Source organism: Cinclus cinclus, chromosome Z, assembly GCF_963662255.1.
Source record: "Cinclus cinclus chromosome Z, bCinCin1.1, whole genome shotgun sequence".
NCBI classification, from domain to species: domain Eukaryota; kingdom Metazoa; phylum Chordata; class Aves; order Passeriformes; family Cinclidae; genus Cinclus; species Cinclus cinclus.
Genome location: NC_085084.1, coordinates 12,725,616 through 12,748,707, shown reverse-complemented (window position 1 = coordinate 12,748,707; position 23,092 = coordinate 12,725,616). Strand labels below are relative to the sequence as shown.

General features: G+C 33.9%; 1 protein-coding gene across 2 annotated transcripts in view; it reads left to right on the top strand.

Annotated features, from left to right (window-relative positions):
* KIAA0825 (KIAA0825 ortholog) overlaps window positions 1–23,092 on the top strand; it is a 203,510-nt gene that overhangs the window by 81,067 nt on the left and 99,351 nt on the right. Inside the window, exons 14-19 of one of the 2 annotated variants that reach the window (XM_062512691.1) lie at window positions 2,668–2,856; window positions 4,380–4,613; window positions 6,197–6,605; window positions 10,382–10,538; window positions 15,127–15,282; window positions 18,424–18,518. In XM_062512691.1, coding sequence (XP_062368675.1) covers window positions 2,668–2,856; window positions 4,380–4,613; window positions 6,197–6,605; window positions 10,382–10,538; window positions 15,127–15,282; window positions 18,424–18,518 — 1,240 coding nt within the window. The remainder of the gene's footprint in view (window positions 1–2,667; window positions 2,857–4,379; window positions 4,614–6,196; window positions 6,606–10,381; window positions 10,539–15,126; window positions 15,283–18,423; window positions 18,519–23,092) is intronic. The other variant, XM_062512692.1, reaches the window with a different exon arrangement.

Here is a 23,092-nt window from a genome sequence, read left to right as displayed (position 1 = left end):
GGCAAGATTCATTTTATGGCTAGACTAGTCAGATACAGCTGAAAGAGTGATAACATTGGCAAATTACTGGATGGTATTTCTGTCATTAAGACAGAAATATAGGTAAATTGCACTTGTAAGTCTGCCTTTCTGAAGTTATGTTTTTAAAATACATGGTAGTATCCCAAGAGGTTCAGTGCATAATTTTGTCATAGGAAGAATGATTAATTGTGAATGGTTAGGGCATAGCTGTTACTCAGTAGATACATAATTTTCTTATAAAGATGTTTATTAAAAACAACAGTATTCTAATATATTTTGGTATCTTTTGTGCACACAGAACATCATGCTATATGGAAATGAATAAGAGCTAATTTTGAATGCTAAGTCTTGCTAAAATAATAAAGAAGGATCTTTGAGCTACCTATGGAAGCTTTAGGTTCCCTTCACAAATTATCTTTTGCTATGCAAATGCAGTCAGTGCAAAAAAGAAATGTATAGAAGGAAGCATCACAGAAAGTAGGTATAATACCTATCATATAAATTCTTTTCTATGTGATAATTAACAAGAAGTGTGCATTGGAGTTCAAACTGAGATGATTATTTTAGTTTTGTCACGTCAGCTAAAAAATATTAAAAAAAAATCTGAGGCAAGAGAAATGCGCATACATTTTTGTAGACTCCCAGTTAATAATATATAACCAGCTACACTGATCTGCTTACTAAACTTTTCAAATGAGGTTATCTTTTGAGGTCCCATCTAACCCAAAGGATTCTGAGATTCTAAGATCCATGCCCACTTATCAATCAGAAAACTCATTTTAACCTGGGCTTTCAGGTTGTTCTTACAAGGAGAACATTTACTTCAGGGAAAAGCAAGAAAAAGCTGATGAATAATTACATATCTTGTTATATTTGGCCACAGAACGATTTAGTAGTAGATTCATGAAGATCTTTGCTTAAAAGTACAAGAGTTGCATTATACAGTAGTTACAACAAGATGTATGTATAGCCCTTTCTACAAAATTGTTTTGTGCTCTTTTCTCTTTATCTAAATCTTTTGGTAGCACTAATTGATTAGAGAAGTTATTAGTAAGTTGTGACTCAAACTTTCCATGCAGCATGGTCATAAAACAGATTTTGGCTTGATTTCAAGTTAAGCATCTTTAAACAAACTGATTTCCCATCATGTACTGCAAAGACAGTTTACGTAGTACTTGAAATGTTAGCAAACCCTCTCCCTAGAATTTGGTTAAATTAATTTTAAAAATATATACTTACAGTAATAGAATCAGAGTTCATTTCAGACTTTAAGACTTTAACCATTTGAACTGCTTTTTGTGCTTTGATGATTATTTCTTTGTAATACATGTCTCTGGTTTGAGTGAACAAGTGGAATCAATTTGATTCTTCATTTAAAAGCATCTGGCATTGAAAACAATGTGTCAGCTCACTCAGCTCATAGGAAAAAGGAAGCTAATTAAAAAACTGTCTTATTGCTGAACTGTCTGCTACCTTGGGAGAAGAAAATACAACACAGCTTGTTTGTTATGAAATCACTGATCCTGTTTTTCAGCTTTCTACATCCTCTGTTTCTACCAAGATTGCATACTACCTAGACTAAATTATTTACAGTATTATATGAATTAGTTTGTAGGAATTCAGAAGAGAGTAAGATGAGATTTTTTTTAGTTCTCAAATCATTCAAAGATGAGTTGAAAGCAATGATTTTTCTATTATGGTAGATTTTGAAGGCTCCTGTCTTTCTCTTCCACAGGTAGCTAAAGGTAAAGACAACCTAACAGGTAGAAAGCAATGACATTTTATAGTATGATTTTATCTAAATACTTTTTGCAGAAACCATTATTTTTGCAAACTAGAAATTTAAATTAAGGGTATTTAACAGGTTATGGCTCTGGGCATTTCTCATGGTTGTTAACATTGGAAGCGTATTTCACAAACAGATGTGAAGCTCAGATCTTCAACATTAGCACAAGTCAAAGTCATTGAATTACATTGATTCCTGGTGTTTTAGACACATCCTTATCTTTGAGCTTACCTTCAGATTGTGTTACAATGATTATCAGAAACATTTGTAAATATTTGGAAGAAATTATCACTGAACTGTATGATAACCACTACTTGTCTTTAAAATCTTAGGAGGGCTGAGATTTTGTTTTGTGGAACTGTTTTATTCTGAATTTCATCTTATACTGAAAAACAAAGCCAGCACATTTTGGGGAATATGGAGTTGCTACTTTTCTTAATTTTTTTTATATCTAAATAGGATTTAATTATTTTATATGACTATTATATAAGGAAGAGGAGATAAGCAGCAATGGCTTTTTTGACTGTGATTCTGCAGTTTACTAATGATTAATCTTCAGTAAATAATCAATTTCCAATTACAATCAATTTCAATTTAATTTTGAATTAAATAGGCATATTCCATAGTTTGAAAACATGCTTGAGTCTCTTTTTTATTGGCTACACATAATTCAGGAAGACAGTCAACTGTCATTAGGCAGAGAAAGATCAGATTTCAGTGTCTGCAAGTGCTATTGTTTGAAATATTACTCAGTTACACTTTGCAGTTTTTGATTAATACTATCCATTACCATTATCCATTATATCCAGATCTTGAATTACTTGGAAATTATTGGAACCATGTTTTTGTTTATTTTGAAGGAAATGAAGCATTAAATTGTGATGAACAAAGTTCTCTCTTGGAACAGGAAAATAACAAAGAGCCTACTCTGATTGAAACAATCTTCACAGTATTGTCTTACTGCACTTTATCACCCAAATCTCTTGGCATTGCTTTTGAGTCCTACATGGAAAAAGAGCTGCTGTGGAACTGCTTATACAATATGACAGGTATCTAATTTATTAATAAACATTTCAAATCTGATGTTAAATGTTGTTTATTTTCAGACATGTAGTAAGCATTATTTTTACCATAATAAATCAGTATATTATCTTACTTCAAAATTATAGTATTATTGAAGGGTTTTGTGCAGTCAGGCCATGTTAGGAGTGGTGAAAATTTTGCAGAATGGAGAGGTTCCAGAACAGTGTTATTGACCAGGAGTCTGATGACCTTAATTGTTTGACTTACCAGCAGACTGGCTGCAGAACATTTTTTTAGGTTTCTACCAGTAGAGATTCTTCATCTCTATGCATTTAACAGCTCCAGACCTTTGCCACAATTTAAAAGTAGGGAAGAATGGAAGAGTGGAAAAAGAGAAGGAAGGACTTTCCTACTGAGGGAGAAATAATCTGATGAGCATATAGTCTCTGCTGTCAGCAGGCACTCACCCTCTCAATTTTCTGTTGAGAAGGAGAGCTGCCCTCACAATTAGAGTAACTAATTATATCCCCAAGTAAAAATAGTATTCAACCAGAAAAGAGATGTGAGGTTTAGAAGGTTGATATGGCAAATTATGGATTAAAAGCAGGAAGGCTCAGAAAGAGGCAATGAAAATGGGAGAATGCAAGGGGGAAATTATGAGCATCACAAAATAGAAAACAGTGATAAAATCATTCAGGTACTCCTCAGAGAAAAATGGGATAGCACAAAGTAGAAGTTTACTGTGTAAGATAAAGAAAAACAGAAAAGTGATATATGGAAGCTTCCAGAAAGGCCATGATTAGATCAGCAAAAAGTAGAGGGAAGCAAAAGTATGAGCAAAGGATCTAAGGATCTGACATGTCAAAACACATGTCTGATATGCTCTGCAGCACTATGACTGACAATTGCAGCTCCATGACAATGGAGAAACTGCAGTTTTCTGTGCTATTAAGAATGTGGAGAAGATTGATACTTGTTGTAATGTCAATAACTGTATTTAGGATCGTGTGTTTTGAACATGCAATCTCTGATGACATGCTGTGTTTCTGTTGATGACTATTATTTGTATGTATTTTTGTTTCCAAAATATTTCATCTTTTTTTTTTTTCCTTTACTGTGTGTAGTGTAGCAGTTTGGGTATCTAATAAATGCAACTTCATTAATGCTATCAAAACAAGGAAGTAGAAAAAAAGGTCTATCTGTTTGCCTCATTGATATCTAACAAGTACTTAAATGTTTACCATATAAAAAGGAATACCACATAAAAAGGAAAACATCAGTTAGCTTAGATAGAATTTTTGTAAATATATCGGTGTAGAAATGAGAATGAAGGAAATATTTTTTTTTGTCAGTATTGTATTAAGATGGTACCAAGATGCTATATATTTTGTATTGTACACTTTCTTTATTCGTAACAGACCAATAGGTCTAATTTATTATGAATCATAATGTTACTTTTTCTTCCATAAGAATTCTGAAAACACTTTCTGAAAAAGATCTACACAACTGACTGCAGTTACTGAATGGTTAATAATTTTTCTTTCTGAAGTTTCCAGTTGTGGTAAGTCAGAGCCAGAAGTGATCAGATGCTTGAAGTTGACTTTGATTAATTCAGTCAAGGGTATAGTGAAACAGATAATTTCTTTGATGCATTCATGGGAGGCAGCAGAAAACTACGGAACATACCAGCACAAGCAAATAGTTCCTGAAAGTTTACTGAAAACTGTTCCGAAGGATTGGAATTATACTCCTCGGGAAATGAAGAGAAAAGAATCCGGGAAATGTAGGTGAAATTTATACATAATATTTATGTATGTATAGAATACACCCTATAAGCTTCTCATAAGAGCTTATAAATCCTTTTCTCCTTTACTCCAAAACTGGGCAGTTAAATTTTGTGAGTGTTGTAGCTTGACAATGAACAATTTCCAAACATCCTGTGGTGATTGGGTTTTTTTAAGTACTTTGCATTAAAATTCAGTTATTCTTTCTTAAGGCTTACACCCATACATATACAAACGAGGTTTTCAAAATAATCAGTATTGTAAAATTGATAATAATAGTACTGAAGATGTTTTTAGCATCTGGCAGTAGTCAGATGGGATTCAAACAAAGTGAAGAATAATGCCTATATTTTGACCTCAATGACTGTAAACAGTTTTCCTTTTCATTATCATGTTTTCATTCAGGAGTTTCATTCATCCCAACTTTACAACACAGCAATTTATGCTTGAATTTAAAAAAAGCACTGAAAGTGTTATGGAATATCCTACTGCTTGGTTGTTGAAAGAGTTAGTAAAGAAATAAAGAAATCATGTGGAACAGGAGGTGTTTTGAAGGTGATTCGATGTAAAGCTGATTTCTGGCATTTTCATAGCCCACAGTGCCTAAAGCATCTGTCATTTCACTACATGGTTCAGAAGGCTAACATTTGGAAACATTTCGTGATAAATTATTGGCACCAAAATATTACTTGATTTTTCTCAATACTCTAGTATATTGTGGCATACAGTTTTGAGAATACATCTTCACTGCACTCTCATTTTAATCTAGAACTTTTGTATGGTTATTTTAGGCTAATTGCTATGTGTGAACTGATATGTAAGCTGAGAGGTAAGACTCTAGGCTTCAAGACAATTTAAATTTTTAGGTATTTTGTCTAGAACAGATATGGTTTCTTTTTTTAATAAAATAGAAACACTTGGAATGCAGGTACAATGATACAGGGTTTTCTTAAATTGTTTGGAGATCATTTAGAGGTTGGTGCTTTTTAAAATCTTGACACCTTTTCCTATATTTTTCATTTTAGATATGTCTCTTGGGTTTTCAGCAGCATCATTTCTTTGTAGTTATTTTTATAGCTGCTTTTATTATGGGGTCCTTAAAATGCAGTGCTATCTAGATGCTTATATGAAAGATGATAAACTGAAGTTTTGTCATTTTGAATATAGAAAGGCATTGATAAAAACTAGAGATTATAAATGTCTGTAATATTCTGATACACTTAGTGCAATGCTTCAGCTTTGAAGTTGAAAACATACTACAATTTTGAATACAACTTTTTACCATTCAAAATACCTGACTACTGTCTTTCTTAGGAATCCTGTAATGACTATGCACAGCAGGACTAATTACTAAGAGAGTCACAATCTAAGTTCTAAATTTTCTTCTTTCGATTCATGTGATTGTTTAGATTTTGTGGGATTTATGTGCAGAAAGCATAATACAAATGAAACTACAGTGTTGAGTACTTACTCTTTTTAGCCATTTTCAGTACGAAAATTAAAAATCATCACAAAACATTCAGAAGCAGATAGAGCTGTACTGTTAATGTTAATCATATAATCTTTTCTTTCTATTTTTAAGGCTTCACAAGGCTTGCAGCTCAAGCAGTATCTATTGTAATCAGCAAGTTACCTACAGTGATTGCATGTTTGCCTCCCCCAGTTAAATACTTCTTTTTTCTGGCTGAGAGAAAAATGTCAAGAAACTTTGCTGAATTGAAGAAACCTGGTCTTCTTGTCTGGAACTTAATTGTAATTATATGTCAGATATTTGAGGATGGAAATACTGCAGAATTTTTAACAGGTGCAACACTTGACAGATGGAGCAAAGAAAAACTCAGTTTAGTTCGTGTGTGCTTAGAAAGTATTATGGGAAAACAGAAAAGTGGTCCTAAGCAAGTGACCCAGAAGATTATACAAAGCATTGAACAGCAAAGACCAAACTGGATTGAAAGCCAGTTGCTGAAGGCAAGAAAATTGAGCATAGACTGGTAAGAACATAGTATTTTTCAGATGCTATTATTCGCTTTTTATTTTACTGGATTACTGGCAAGTTTATGGCTACTGCTCAGTTTTAATGAAAAGAGATGAGCAGTGATCTTATATGAAACAAATTAGTCCTTAATATTGATGGGTTTATACTGTGGATTTGTAATTTAAGTTCATTGCTGAAACATTAAAACATGCTTGTTTCATCAGAATGGTGTGTTCGTAGACAAAATTTCATGGTGAGGCAGAAATGTGGACAAGTCCATTGTTACATCTTTCAAAATGTGGACATTTACTAAATATATTTATAATTTTATTTTGATGTGGTGTTTAAATTAAGAGGAACTGTGAGAAGCTTTCAGTGCTCATCTGTAAATAAAAAGTAAGCATACTTTATTCTATAACATATCAAACCCTGAGGCAAATAGGATATATCAAAAACAGGACAAGAATAATATCCTGCTGTGCCTTTCTGAGAAAATACCAATTTTTCCTTCATATTTGACATTAAGATCTTTACAGTGATTTTTCAAGGAGTTGTGTACATGTCAGTGTGTTCGTAGTCCAGTCTGTTTAAATGCTGCAGTCATGTATCATTCTGTAAAAATACCTTTAATCAACTTTGCAATGTTAGATTTATTGCAATGACATGACTTACTGAATTAAATTGTAACTGTTGAAAGTAAGATTGCTGGTTTTTTTCAATGAGTATTCATGAAGGTTGCAGTTGTTGCTATCATGTCAGTATTTGTCTATATAAACAAAGGATACAGTGACTGTAGGTTGGAGTCAGTGACACCAGTGAAAAGGTTTTCATGCAGTGCTTTAAGGGACAGTGTCCTGTTCCTTTGAGTAGTCAGTTAATGTGAGTAGCAGTAAGCAGTAATAGTGTCACAAAAATGCTCATTTTCACTGACCTTTGTTATCTTCACCTTTCCATTTAATTCTAATTTAGAAGATCTAATCTAACGAGTAAAAGATTGAAGCCAGATGCCAGTGACTAATGGAGTTGTAGGGAAAAAAAAATCATAATTTGTAAATTGATACTTAACACAATGGTCCCATAATATAGTTTCTAATATTGGTGAGAGAATAGGCACTTACTAAAAATACCAATACAGGAAGAGAATATTGTGGATTTCCTCTAAAAACTAAAACTTCAGTTAATTTACTGATCTTCTGAAGCTGAGAAATTTAAGTTAATATACTGCTGTATTTTCTATTGCAAAATACTACAAAAAATGATGTGTTATACGTTAGGTATCAGATTATGGAAAGTAAATATGGGAAAATGTTTCTGTATGTGTTCAGTGTCAACCAAAGAGAGAACTAGCTTGTGACTAGGCCTGGTAATTTTAAGCTTAGGATAGTGGAGAATACATTACCTGCTCTCCAAGTGAGCAGCTATTTGATGCAGTTATGAAATTGACTCTCATATCTTCAGTTGCATTTCTGCAATAGAAGTCTAATAAGAACGTTGTTTATCCAGTTTTCATTCAAATATTATGAGTCAATATCTGTGGAAGAAAAGATCCAGTTTATAAATACCTGAGATACAAAATCTAGAGAAATGTTATTATAAATGCAAATTACAAAAATAATATATATTAAAGCTGAAATTCATATATTCAATTAAAGTAACTACCAGCCATATAATTACTAAACTAAAAGCAATCTTTCAAGAGGAGATTTATGAATTTAATGAATGAAATTACTATATTGTAATTGTATGCTATATATTAAGTTGGGGTTATGTATGTATATGTAGCCATTCATTACTCAAATTGTTTTCTGATTTGGCTGGATGGATGTGCATATACATGAGTATATGTATTCATATTTGTGAATGTTTATAGACTTCTAATAGGTACATATGAAAGAAAAAAAGACCTATACATTTCAAAAATTTTATTTGGGACTCTGCTACCCAGCCATATAAACATCTTGAAGTACAGTGGGTTTTTGTAAGTAAAATTCTTGCTTGATTTTATGTTATTATTATCAGGATTTCTACCTACATAAAAAGTCTAAATAATATATATTAACCTAATTCTAAAGAATATTTCAAAAACTATAGCCTTCATTGAAAGGTTCAGAAAACAGCAGTTGCACTCTTTGTCTTTCTTGTGTACTGTCTGAAAGTATTGCTATTCATTAAAATAACCTTCACTTTATGGCAGCACCAGAGCTGTAAACAGTCACATTAGATTCTAAAAAACACACGTCCTGAGAAGAAAAGAAATGTCTGTCTTTGCAGAGTAATTTGTTGAATTGAAGATTATTGTTTTTCATCATGGTGACCCTGACCTTGCTGGCTGGGTGCATATACAGATTAAGATGAATGCAGTTATTCCTTGGCTGAGGTCTGCCTCTCTCAGGGCACATTCTTGCTAATGACATGATTGATAGGCAGTCCCAAATCCAGAAGGGAAGTCATTAATCATAGTGCTGCCTGAATCCAATAATCTGCTTCACCTGCGCAGTAACAGGCAGTAAAGAATACAGTTTGGGTGCTGGCACTGATACATTCCTTTGTCAGAGGTCCTTAGCTTTTTCACTGTTAGTTGCTAAGAATTTTGACAAGAAATTCAGGTTATATCTGTACATGGCATCAAATACCTGCCTTAAGAGTGCTTTAATTTAAAGATCAATTTCTTTGAAGCTTTTCTGTGAAGTACACCATAATAACATAGTATCACATTCAGCAAAGAACAAAATTATAGTTTATATTTTGAAACTATTTGCTCTGTAGGAAATTCTGAAACTGCATGTGGAAGCAATGTCAGCTTTAATGTCCAGCAGCTGTACAGCATTTCAGAGAGCCCATAGGTCAAACAGCAACTTTTAGAAGGACTGACTTTGTAACCATGGCACACTTTCAACAGTAAACTGCAACCGCAGTGGTTTTGTTTTCAGGTTTTTGTAGGTTTTTTTTAATGTTTTTTTTTTTGTTTTACTTCTAAATGAATACAATATTGTTGGTTGGTTGTTGTTTTTTTAATTGATTGAGAATGCTTCTTTGGTATATTTCAAGTTAATCTAGTAGTGTCTATAGAAAGGACAATATATTCTTGTTAATCTTTCAAGTTCTTGACTCATACATGTCAAATACTTGTGTTGCAGCTCTAGTGTTTGAGGAAAATTTTAGTACTTTTTCTTTCTTAGGCTTTATTGGTAACAGTACTTAATATAGTAACTTGTGTTAGTGTGCAGAGAGTCTGACAATGATCAGAGATTTGAATGCACAGTTGTGGAGGCATTTGGGAATGTCACCTTCAGATTTTTATTGGTAGAAGTTTCACACAAATACAAAAGAAAAACTATATAGGGAAAAAAATTCAACAAGTGGCAAATAAGTACCTTTTAAATGGTTAACAATATACCAATGGAAAGAAAACTACTTCAGTTTAAAACTTCTAACCTATACTTGGAGTAATGGCTACCTTTTTGACATGTTAATTAGGCTTTAATGTGTGCTGTGACAGGCAAAGAAAAGTGCACAAGAGGTCGAATGTAAATGCTATTTCTAGTAGCAGAGATACTTCTCTAGGGGAAATGACAATATTTGCTACTTTTTTATCCCTAAGGAGTATTTTATGTGTTCATCTTTCTTATTAAGGTGATTAAAATTAGTATATTACTATTATGTAGCGTGTGTTACATGATAAATTTTTGTACATCAGCATTTGTATAAGTCAAGTGTAGTTCTAGCTGAGTTTTTATTAATATTTTGCTTTTTAGAAATTTAACTTAGAACTGTATCTTTTCTATATTCTAGTGCCTCAGTCACAGTTAAAGGTGCAACGTTAGAGGAAGGAGGTATTGCACTTGGATTCACTGAGCATAATATAAGCATGATGGTCCTGGATATCTGCCACAAACCAGGTGGTAAGGAGTACCTGAGGCAAATTTATCACATCATCCGGCTCAATGAGGTAGGGAAATGGCCTTTCCATAGAGCAATTAGGTGTGTACTGGCCTGGGGCAACATCTGCTGGCAGCTAAGGGGTAGTCAAGGAGGTGATAATAGTTCTTAAAGTCAATATGGAATCCTATACTGTAATTTAATAGAATCCATTCAGTTTAGGCTTTTTGCATTTCTACAGAAACTATGACATTACTTTATAGAAAACACTGTAGATTTTATTTAGGTACTTAGATAAATAGTATGGCTCATAAACTTCCTTCATGTAGGAGTCTGAGCACAGTAAAAAAAAAATTAAAAATCAACGGAGGCTGCTGAAGAATTGACTGTTACAAAAAGTAAAATTACATGTGGTTAATTAACTCTCTTGATTTAAACAAACAAGCAACCCCTGTGGCTGTACAGAGGAAGTGAATGCATCCACATGAAATCTTACTCAATTTAGACAACTCTGTTCCGCTGAAGTGCTTTTAAAATTGCAAGAAACAAATTCAGATGTATTTGCTTTATTTTGGCAAACTAAAAGTATTATCGCATTATTTTTAAGGCTGTTCTAAATTGCCTCAAGTTACTAAAAGCATTCAGATTGCATTCACTGAAATAAATATAGGTTTGTTTAAATTGCAGATCTACCCAACTTAATTTAGAAAGTTCTGGTTTTAGCTGTAATTATTAAATTCCTTGAATGTGTAAGCAGGTGCTGTTAAGATCCTTGCATGTGTACAGAAGTGTTTAGAATAAAATACAAAATATTACAAATACACAGGTATATACAAGTATGCAAATATATATATACATATATACAAAATACAGCCAGAGGCCTGGATTTTTCTCAGAAAAACCTGGTAGCAGAAAAACTTGACTAGACAGCAGTGTCTGTAGGAAGGCCATAGAGAGCACCTTAGTACTGGCACTGTGCTTCTGAAAATCAGATCCAACTGTTTTAGTTCCTAAGTATATGCTTAAAAACGACTTTTATGAATCTACCTTTGGAAGCATTAAAAGCCACATAAACATATATGCAGAGACTTCAATCTAACATTAGTACCATACAGAATCTTTTCAAGTTCCAATTTCCTGAACAATTAACTGGTTTAGGAAGTGAAGTGAAAATTATTACTGTAATAAATAAAAACCTTTTTACCTGGAGCACATTCAAGATTACTCTTAGGTATAAAGGAGTGAGGAAAAGGCCACCAAAAATAGCATATAGTCCAGTAGTTAGGATGGTTACCTAGGGGATGGGATATCCAGGCTCAAATATTTATACTTCCTCGTTTATACCAGGGAATTGAATCTGCATGTCCCACATCTGAACTAATTCCCCAAACCTCCATACCATTAGCTATCAGCACAGAACTCCTTTTTCCCCTGTTGGAGTTTTTTTGCCTCATAGAAATAGTGGTAAAAATGCATTTTGTAACTTTTATGGTCAAAAATAGAAGGCACATGCTGGGTTTTGGAGACCCTGATCTAACATCTGACTCCTGTGAGTATTTGGTTATTTATACAAAGTGGAGCAGCTCCAACAGGAGGTATGAGGCTAAGAGAATTAGGTGGAAGAGGGACTTCAGCTTGACTTTTCATATCCCACATGTCTCTCCTTGAATTTCTGCAGCTAGTAAGATCTTTTGTAAAAATAGAACATTTCTCAGTGGAAAAAACTGTATTGTTTTAAAGAAGAAGAGAAATCCTGACCAGCTTGAGTTACAGAAGTATTTAACTCTATTTCTTTCAATTTCTTTTGAAACCATTACAGACCGTTTTAATGCTTAGAATGGTATTATAATACACTTTTCAATATTATCTTTCAAAACCTATCATAAAACTTATGTTTTATGCACCTGCTTACCAAGAAATATATTTGATTGTCTATTCAAAGGTCCGTTCTTTTGTTGAAAAACTCCTTAGAATGTCAAGGGATTGTGTTCTTAAAATTAGTTTAGAGATCTTTATGCTACACTGTTTAAAATGTGTAAAAACAAAATGATGAGACAGAAAATTGTTGTTCTAAGTAATATTCTTAAGAAAAGCAGGTGAAAAAGGATTCTTGGAAGCTGGATTTGAAAATAGAGATATGATTTTATAAAAACTTGTAATAGATACCGTAGTTCTCAAAACAGCTTACAGCCCTTCATGTGTTCACCAAAAATAATAATATTTAAGATAATTTTTTAGTAATGGCAACTGAAGAGGTAACTCTTCTGAGCTATCAAGCTCAATAACATTCTGTATACTTGGTTTGATGCCCAGTCAGTGTAGCAAGGATGTAGTTCACATGTTTACAGACGTGATTTCATATTTTCACATTTTTGAAACATGACTTTTTCAGAGCCTACGGTATTTACTATACTAAATGAGATCTTAATGTAATATATTTACCATTTTTGAATAAGCACCTTAATCACAACCAAATCCACCATATTTTATTAAAGACAGAAAAATACCTTTGCTGGGGTCAGCTATATACCACTTGAATTTTTCAAACACTGGCAAGCAGGTCTTACCGAAGTTGGTAAAAACCTTGTCCCTAACACCACCGTAGCATTAAGAAGCCGGCATTCTTTATTACAGTGCCAGATGACACAGGGATGTCTCCACCAAAATTGTGCACATCAAGTGCAGAAAAAGCTCCTGCTTTATATACTGTATTTTACATACATATTAATTGATTTTCCTAGAATGAACATACATATAATAATAAATTCCTGGAGCTGTAACATGTTCCCCCACCTTTTGCACGTGCGTTCATCTGTGCCGGGGGTCCCTCTGGTGGTCTCTGGTGGTCCCAGACCCCAAAGTTACCTGTTCAGAGAACTGCTGTTGCTGTCCAAAAGGGGAGATGAGATGTCATACCCAGGCTAGTTCGTTATTTTGTTAATGTCCTACAGAATACATATTGTGCCGTCCTGTAGACCACTGGTTTTGCAAAATAAGCATTGTACTTTTACATCAGCTGAGCAAATAATTCTTCATCTGGCAACACATGGACAGCTATTTCCAGTATTGTTTCTGAAAAAGCAACACAATCTGCTTCTACTGACTCTGTTACATCCAGAGGTCTGGGTTGCTTTAGTCTACAGATTTTGTAAAAATGTGTCCATGGAAGGCAGTACATTTATGAAAATTTGATAGATGTACAAAAATATCTTTTGAATAGCCTCCTTCACTGTGGCCCTGAAATCTTAGTTACAGCATAATGGAATGAATGAATGAATGAATGAATGAATGAATGAATGAATGAATGAATGAGTGAATGAAGAAATAAAAATCCAGATATTTTTGAAAAGCTGAGTAAAAATAGCTAAAAGACAGTATGTTTTCACAGTTGATTTTTGATGTTTTAAGCAAAAAAAGCTCAATTTGTTTTTCTTCTTTTGTTTGGTTGGGGTCTTTTTTCATACACTAAGACAATTTTGTGATTCTCTTGGTCAGACATGACATTTGACTGCAACCAGCAGAGAGACAGTCCTTCTCTTTCTTTTGCCCCTGTGCTTTTGCACTTCTAGGTCCCTGCTTTGTACTAGTATACTAGAAATCATGTGGCTTATCTGGATGAAACTTTTTTTTTCCTCCCGGTTGGTTTCACAACATATGCTAGTGCCACCACAAGGGAGAAACTGCTACAGTCTGCATGGCCTGAAAGTGAACTTGTGCCTTTCAGGTCAGGCCATAGTTGGGTAATTTTAAACAGATTATTAAGTTCTTCTTCTAGAAAGACCTACTAAAAGACACAGGATGCCTTGGCAGGTAGTTTGCATGTTATTCCATCTCGGTAGTACTGCAAATAAGAGGAGCATTTGTGTCCACCCATCCTAATGACTCACCTTGAGCACTTGCTTCATGTTATGGACTTCATTTTAATAACAGTAAACTGTTTAATCACAGTAGTCTTTCCAGCAAATTGAAGTGTAAATGTTTCATTTTATAGTTCTTCATAAAATGATTCTATTTAATAAAAACACTTTAGTGGCCTGCAATTATGATTTATTTACAGAGTAATCAAACAGGTGAAAACAGAAAAGATTGGGTCCAAATACATTTGTTACAGTATAGTTTCTAAAATTGCTATGCAAATCATACTACTTCTGGTCCCTGAATGCTTAAGCATATAAAAAAAGCTTTGAAGAGTGGGAGAATATTTGCTTCCTATGTTTAAATAAAATGGTTAGAACATGTTAATTGAAGAATCAATTTGTAGTCATATAATAATTGTTGACTGTTTTCCAAAAAGTTTAATTCAAGACATGAAAACATTTGTTGTTCACTTCTATGTATACTTAGTGCATATATATATATATATATATATATATATATATAATGAGAACTTATACACATAATTAGACAACAATTTCAAAACAATAGGTTAGATTGTTCATTTTGTTTTGCTTAAGTTGGGTGCATGTTTTTTGAGGTTATTTCTTGTTCACTGTAAAATGGTGATATTCTCAAAAAGGTTTCTATTTTTAAAGAAGTTTAAAAGGAACTTATATCAAGCATTCTGTAAACTCATGCTTGAAATGTAGGCAATTACACTAAATTTCACTTAGAAAACTAGATGGCTTGTACTATTCTGTGGTTTCTTTTTCTTCCAAAAGGAGTATTTGAAAGAGCAGCTGTGTTGTGAGAATTCTTCTGAAGATGGTGTTACCTCGAGTCAATGCCTGCCTTTGACGCTGAAGGGCAGAGAAGAGCGGCCTGTCTTCAACCCTTTCCAGGTGTACAGACAATCTTGTGCAAACATATTCAATCAGGTTTGTGAAAATCTGAAACCTTGGTTATAGTATAATTTTTGCTTGTTGGTCTTTTTATGATCATGATAATGACAAAATCTGAATGTATGAAAATGGAATTATTTATGTGTGTTCACATTTGATGAAGCATAAAGGAATATTATTTCTTGGGAGTCTAATGAGGGTACCCTCTAAAATATCATGATGTTCAGAGAGCCATTACCATCCTTTTCTTTTATCAGAATTATTGCATGTAAGACCAATTTGCATTTGCTTACACTTTCTATGTTCAGTATACTGTGGGAAAGCCCATTCTGGCAATGACATTTATTACATCTGTGCATTAGTACATAGGGTTAGTCTTAGTCCTTTGAAAAATCATGTCAGAACTCTAAGTTCACATTTAGAATCTTTCCCATTGGTCTTTCACAGATATGTTAAACAGTTAGGTAAAAAATTCTTTAGAAATACAAAGATTTTACAGAACAGTGAGACTAAGCAGGGGCAAAACACAAAACAAAAAAGAGAAAACAAAAAAAGCATCAATTTCTGTTTTTCTTTAAGTCATGCTTGTAATATATAAGGGATTATAATTTACTTACAGAATTTAGTTTCCTGCTAATGGAACAGTTAAAGAAAAGAGATCTGGTTGCCTAAATCTCTGCTGGAGCACCCCATGACCAATTCATTACACAAAATGCTAAATAGTTTCTGATCCCACTTTGATACTTAAAAAAAATCTTATGCCATTGATTCTCATATATTCTTAATAACTCAGCATTCAATCCAAATATTTGAAAAGAAGTGGTATTACAGTGACATGAAATTCACTTTACAGACTTGTGTGGAAATGCATCCTTTTTCTGTGCAACCCTGCTTATATGCAGTGCAATTTTCTAGCCCAGTTTGGACTATTTTGGTCTATTTCATCAGTTACATTTCTGTAAAATATATTTGCTTTTCTTACTTGTTTAATGAATGCTTAATCATTGTTATGTTATGATAATATCCTGAGAAAGGAGACAAATACCAATTCCACAGGGTTTCTCAAGGGTTCCCACTGCAGAGAAACATGCCTTATTGAATCTTTGAATCAATAGAATCATAGAATAGCTTGTATTGAAAAGGACCTTCCAATCAAGAATCACAGAACCACAGAATGGGTGAGATTGGAAGGGACCACACTAGGTCATCTGGTCTAACCTCTCTGCTCAAGCAGGGTCCTCCCAGAGCACATGGGCAGAGAATTGTGTACAGATGATTCTTGAGTATCTCCAGTGAGGGAGACTTAACAACCTCTCTCGGAGTCTGTTCCAGTGCTCGGTCACCTAGGCAGTAAAGAAGTTCTTCCTCATATTCAGCCCAGAAAACCAACTTGTGGGCTGCATCAAAAGGAGCATGACCAGCAAGTCAAGGGTGTTGATTTTACTCCTCTGCTCCATTCTGGTGAGACCCCACCTGCAGTGCTGTGTCCAGCTTTGGCGTACTCAGCACAGGAAGGACATGGAGATGTTGGAGCCAATCCAGAGGAGGGATACCAAAATCATCACTAGAGTGATGGAGCCCTTCTATGAAGAAAGGCCAAGAGAACTGCAGTTCTTCAGCCTGGAAAAGAGATTGCTTTGGGGTGATACCTAAATGCAGCCTTGCAGTACTTGAAGGAAGCTTACAAGAAAAGTAGAGAAAGATAATTTACATGAGCATGTAATGACGGGACAAAAGGAAATGAATTTAAACTAACAAAGAGTAGCTTTAGATTAGATATTAGAAAGAAATTATTTCCTATGAGGGTATTGAGGCACTGGAACAGGTTACCCAGAGAAGTTGTGGTTGGCCCATCCATTTAAAGTGTTCCTGGTCATGTTGGGCAGAGCTCTGAGAAACGTGGTCTAGTGAAAGGTGTGCCTTGCCCATGGCAAGGGCTTGGAACAAGGTGATCTTTCAGGTCCCTTCAAACCCCAGTTATTCTATAATTCTATTCTCTGATTCTATTTCCAAGCTTAATGATGTTTTAAATACCTCAGTTCCCTTTACCATTAAATTGCACATTTATTTAGTGGTGTGGGGCTGTCCGTTTATAAAACACTGATAAGTATACCTGAGTGTCTAGTTTCTATAATGAAAATTATTGCCAGTGCCTGTAGAAGATGCCGGAGCACTGGCAAGAACCTTTCATATTCATTCACATTCCACTTTCTCAGTATTTTATTTTTTTCTTACCCTTATTTCCTTTTCTTACTCTGTATTTCACCTTTGTTTTTCTACTTTACTTTAACATGCATGGCAGAGATGAGGGTTAGGGAGTAAATTAAGTAAGGAGAAGGAAAGTAATAAAATATACATGGAAGGAACAGGAGGAATTGAAGTGATTCTGCTCTCCCAGAGGAACCAAGTGCTGTCTGTGAGAAGAAAAAGAAGCACTCCAAGTTATACTTTACTGTTATTTAGGTTTATTTCTATTGTTTTGACTTGCTTAAACATTTTTTTAACTACTCAGTGCTATTTTAGTGTTCCAACAATAACTTCATCCTTATTTCCCCCCAAGAAGATTGAATTATAGCCACTACTTGACCAAAAGGAATAAAAAAAATATTATGCAATAGGATTTACTGTTTTGTAAAAATAAGAATGTTGTGTATGGTCTTTTGTCTCCCACTGATGATATAGATGACTTTTGTTTATCAGATAAGCAATATGGAGTTATATTTGTTCATGTTGTCTAGATTTAATGCTGTTTATAATACAGCAATAAATAACTCTAATTTTGTTACAGGCTACTTCTTGAATTCCAGCTATACCAAATTTTTCACTACAAAATTTTTGCTGACAGCAGAAAATGCAAATTGTTGCTATATAAAAAGTTACCAACTATTTTACTTTGCTTCTCAGACATAGTATTTGATCACAATGCCATTAGCAGTTGGAAGAATAATGGTTCAGAAAACTGATTTATCTTTTTATAAATAGTAGCTAGGTCCCTAATTAATTAATCACTGCTTTAAGAAGGAATAGAAAACCTTCTGTGAACATGATTGATATCATCTTTCTAAGTCTTCATTCTAGATCCCCCTCCTTGGTTAGTATATCACAGCTGGAGCTTTGATGTACCAATTATATTAATGCTGATTAATAACTAACTAGCTTCTTGCCATGTATCAACAGTCAGCCATTACTGAATGGAACTGGGATTGGTCAAGCTTGTTGCCAGGTTATTTGGGAGTGAATCAGATGGCCTTCAGGGTGCTACTGACACACAGGTAATGAGATTTTGGCAAATAATCACATTCTCCTTTTATATTTTTGACTTTGTAATAATGAATACATGAGGATTTTACTGGTAAAATTTATAAAACAAACTCTGCATTTCCTTTTAAATATGCAGTTTTAAAATGGAGCAACATTTTTTTTTTTTTGTAGTATTTGATCCATACTCAGATTGTTTTCTGTTCCTGTTTTGAGGGTGTATAATTTGTTCTTTCTGTCTGAGACAGAGTATGTTGATATTGCACTTAAATAATGCTTTGAAAAAAAAAATTAATAACTTTTGCAAACCTATACTGCTCAGGGAAATTTCAGCACAGAATTTAGGCTATGTTTACTGAGGTTGCAAAGTATCTTAAATTCAGTTGAAGACAAGACAAGTGTAGCTAGAAATAGAAAGAATTTCCTTAATACTTTTTAATCAATGACACTTATTCTCACATTTTACTGCCTTTTCACGTTTAAAATGTAACTGCTTAATTCAGAAACAACAATTTCTTTAATTCAGAAAAAATTTAGGTGGCATTTTTGGGGGAGGTGATTTTTGTTTGTTTGTTATATGTTTTTTGTTAATATTTGCTGTTGTGAAAGCTAAACACATTCCCTTCTTAATTCTGAATCCTCCTGATGATACCTAATAAGATCCTATCAGTCGTCTTTGAACTGGGCTGTTTGTCTATCTAGAAGCTAGAGTGTGAAAACTTCAAAAGTGTGTGAATTTGCATGCCATAAAGGTTTTGGGTTTTTTGTCCCATTTGCTCAATTTATCACTAGCAGTTTGCCTTAAGCATTAAATTCTTCCTTAATTTCAAATATATGAAATACTTGTGCCGTCTGTTTTGAGTCTTCCATCTTAATTTGGTTCTTTCCCTACCCAAATTATTCTTTTCCATAAGATTAATTGCACAAAAAGTCATGCCATCAAAAATTTGTTATTCAGTTTTCTTCTTGATGTCCATTGTTACCTGTTACCAGACAGAATATGAAACTTTGCAAACTTCTTGTGTTAAATGTCAGAGACGATACAGGATTAATTTGGGTTTTTATTATGGTTCTCCTGTTGACTGCTATCTCATGTCATTCATTAAAAGTAGATTTTCTTTTTAAAAGGGACTGTCATAGAAACTCTTAGACTAAAACTGGTTCTTGAACTTCACTTAGTGTTATTATCAATATGAGACAAAGGGAGAGGAGGACTGCTGTGATTTTCAGAGGAAATATTTTGTGTGGACATTTCACATTCTCTGCTCCCTTAAAACACATTTTTCTTTTGATCTCTTTATAGATGTTGGAAAGAAATCATGTGTATGCTTCCTCTGTCCTTCTCTGTATTTCACAACCTTGTTGTATCATCTTTTTGTTAATTTAATAAATTCCCTAGTTGTTGTTATCTTTCCTAATTTGAAAATGTCTTCATTCATTGCCCTTCTACATGGTAAAGAAATTCTTATCTAGAAGTGACATTATATAAGTAATTAATAATTAGAGTATGGCTCTATTATTTCAACCACTCTACAAACCAACAGATTGTTTAGATCCACCGTGGTCATAAAATAGAATAGCTGATCTAGTATCTGTCATAGCAACCAGCATCCTCAACACAACTTGTCTTTATGTGACTTTATTTTTAGCATAGCTGAAGTGTGTCTGCTGATACTTTCCAGCTGACTAGGACAATTCTAGCTGTTCTTGTGGCTACTCAAGCAAGCTTTTCAATAACACTCAGGTGTGCCCTATCTTTAGGTGATTCTTCATGATCCTTCCTAGCACTGCATACATTTCAGCTTGTGCTCAAGACTTAATGTTCAAGCTGAATGAGTGTGTGATTATTATGACCTTCCATTTATGGTGAACCTATTCCATTTCTACTGTTTCTCTCCTGAGAAGAGTTAGACAAAATCATGGGCAGTACTTGAACTGTGTCGGAGCCATCATTTTATAAATTGGAGCGGCATAATATTTTAATTACTCCTTACTTTGACACATGGTAAAGATTTCCCTGAATAGTTATGTCTGTTTGGGCAAAAATTTTTTTACCAGTTTGCAGTGATGTTGGAATGATATTTATTTCCTTCTTTTCATATTTCAAGAAAAAATACTGTCAGTTGCATATGAAGTTAAAAAAGCATGGTCTTTCTTTTGAGGGGAAAAAAAAAGTGAAAACGCTTAGGGGACTCATTTACAAGGGAAATGCTCCCCTAACCTAGTTAATAACTGAGTTAGGTGAGAGGATGTTTTGAGAGCATTGTCCCAGAGCCAGCAAGTGTTAGGCAAATTAATTGGTTGGTGGTTAGGGGAAAGTAGAAGACTTCTAGGACTGGTTAAAAAGGGAATGAATTGTTGTCTACTACTCATTGCTGGCTTCACACAGTGATGAGAATCTAATCCATGTATTCCTGTGATCCTCAAAAGTAAAAGTGTCCAGGAAATTTTTCAAATTAAAGATGTGGTGGTTGTAAGGCCCCAGAATCCTCTCACTGAGTCCCTCAAAGGGGCTTACAGAGTTGAGGTAGATGCAGGAGAGGAATACTGCCAAGATATTCCTCAAGAGTCAAAACAGGAAAAACTTAACTGGCAAACTTGAGAAAATCAGGGAACTTTAGAAAAAGTTTAAAGCAACATTGAATCAATTTAAAGCATTTGATAAAACATTAATTTAGCAAGTTCTAAACCCATTCAATTTAACAAACTTCAACCTATCTGATTTTAATTTACTCAAAAATAATGTGTTTGTGTATATATTATATATATAGTTCAAGTTGCAAGAATAAAATTTATTTCTCTATATATTTGATATATTGTATCTTTTAGTAATAAGACCATTAACATTCAAGTAACTTATGTAATTGATTTACAGAAGTTTTAAAAAAATCCTGCATACTTACACAGATACCTGCTGCTGTTTCAAGTTCTTCCTTAGCTACTCCAATAACAAGTGAGGGTTCCTTACCTCTAATACATGTAGTAAAGCAAGAAGAGCAATTGTTATTTAATTAACCCATATCTCAACTTTTAATTTGTGTCCTGCTCATAAAGTTAAAATTCTCATTGTCTGGCCAAATCAGCATGTTGAAAATATGCAGAAACTACTTAGCAGTAGGCAAAAAGCTGGTGTGTTGTCAACACTGAGGCACAATTGCAGAGCACAGTACCATGCATTATCCTTCTTGTTTATGCACTCTCCTTTATATATGTTACATTTATTACCATTGATTTTCGGAGGAATATCTTGGCAACTTGTACATGGTTAGAAGATACTATTGTTTTGCTGGGCTTTGAGATGTACAACTGCCTTCTGCAGTTGTACAGGACTTCCAGATGCACTGATTACATCACAATAATGTAAAGATATTCCTATCACTATAAAGAAGAGGAAAAAAAAGAGACATTTTTGTATCTTGAAGCCATTATCCACTATTGGAGTAATTTGCAGTTCTGAGGAGGATTGGCTGGGATTCCCTCCTCTGCACTTAGGGAAGTCTCAAGAAGCCTGTGCAGGGACAAGTAGTGATTTAGTTGAAATGATGTAGATCCTGCTGCAGCCGTGCCTTGAGAGCTGTAGAAACAGTCAGAGAAGTCATGACTGGCAAAGCCAGCAACAGTCAGGACCTTCAGAACAGAAAGCTTAACAACTTAATAACTGAGAGGGGAATGGGAACGTGTTATTTTTACCATAAGTGCATCAGGTGAGAAGCACTAAGAAGTTTGAAAAACTATAGAAATTAAAACTAGTATTTGTTCAAGTGGACAAGAAATGCTTTAAAAATGTCTAGACTGAAAATTAGGATATGATTTCCAGCAGATAAGCCAGTGTAGCTTAAGAACTTTCCAGAAAATGTTTGTCATGTGTTGTTTTGATAGATACTCTGAACTGCCCAACAGAAAATATGGAGATGTTTATATATTGGCTTTTAAACGGTAAAAAAATGAATGCTTGTTTTTTGGTTTTTTGGGTTTATTTTTACAAAAACTGGATAAAATCTGTAGGCTTTCTAGTAGACTTTGTTACTACAGATACAAGTCAATTATGAATGATAATTGGTGAAGACCTAGGGTCTGATTAATACTGCAGTAATCACCTGCTTGATATTACTACAACTGATGCCCTTAAAATGCATATGAGAATATTTGCTGCAAAATATATAGAAACTCTCAGATACCTTGGACTACAGATTTTTTCATAACATAGACCAGACTGCGTTCTTTCTGATGAGTTACTGGGCTGTTTACAAGTGGGTCTGCTTTTTGGGTAGGTAACAACTATTATTAGCAGCAGAGTGCTGTCCTAGGTTTGGGAAAATCATGTACCTAATGTCTGTTTATTAAAATAGTTTCAACTGTATTGCCTTTTGCAAATTAATTTGTTAGTATATGTGGCATTCCCCCCCCCCCCCCATATTAGATCAAGGTGATAAAATTATGTGTTTTGACTTGGATTAAGCTTAATAAAACTGAAGAAAATCTTGTTTAGAATTTTGAATGATTGCAGGGCAAAATTTGCATAACTTTTGTATATTCTAGTGAATACACAGACACCATCTGTTGAGAATGATAGCCATATGGTGAACTA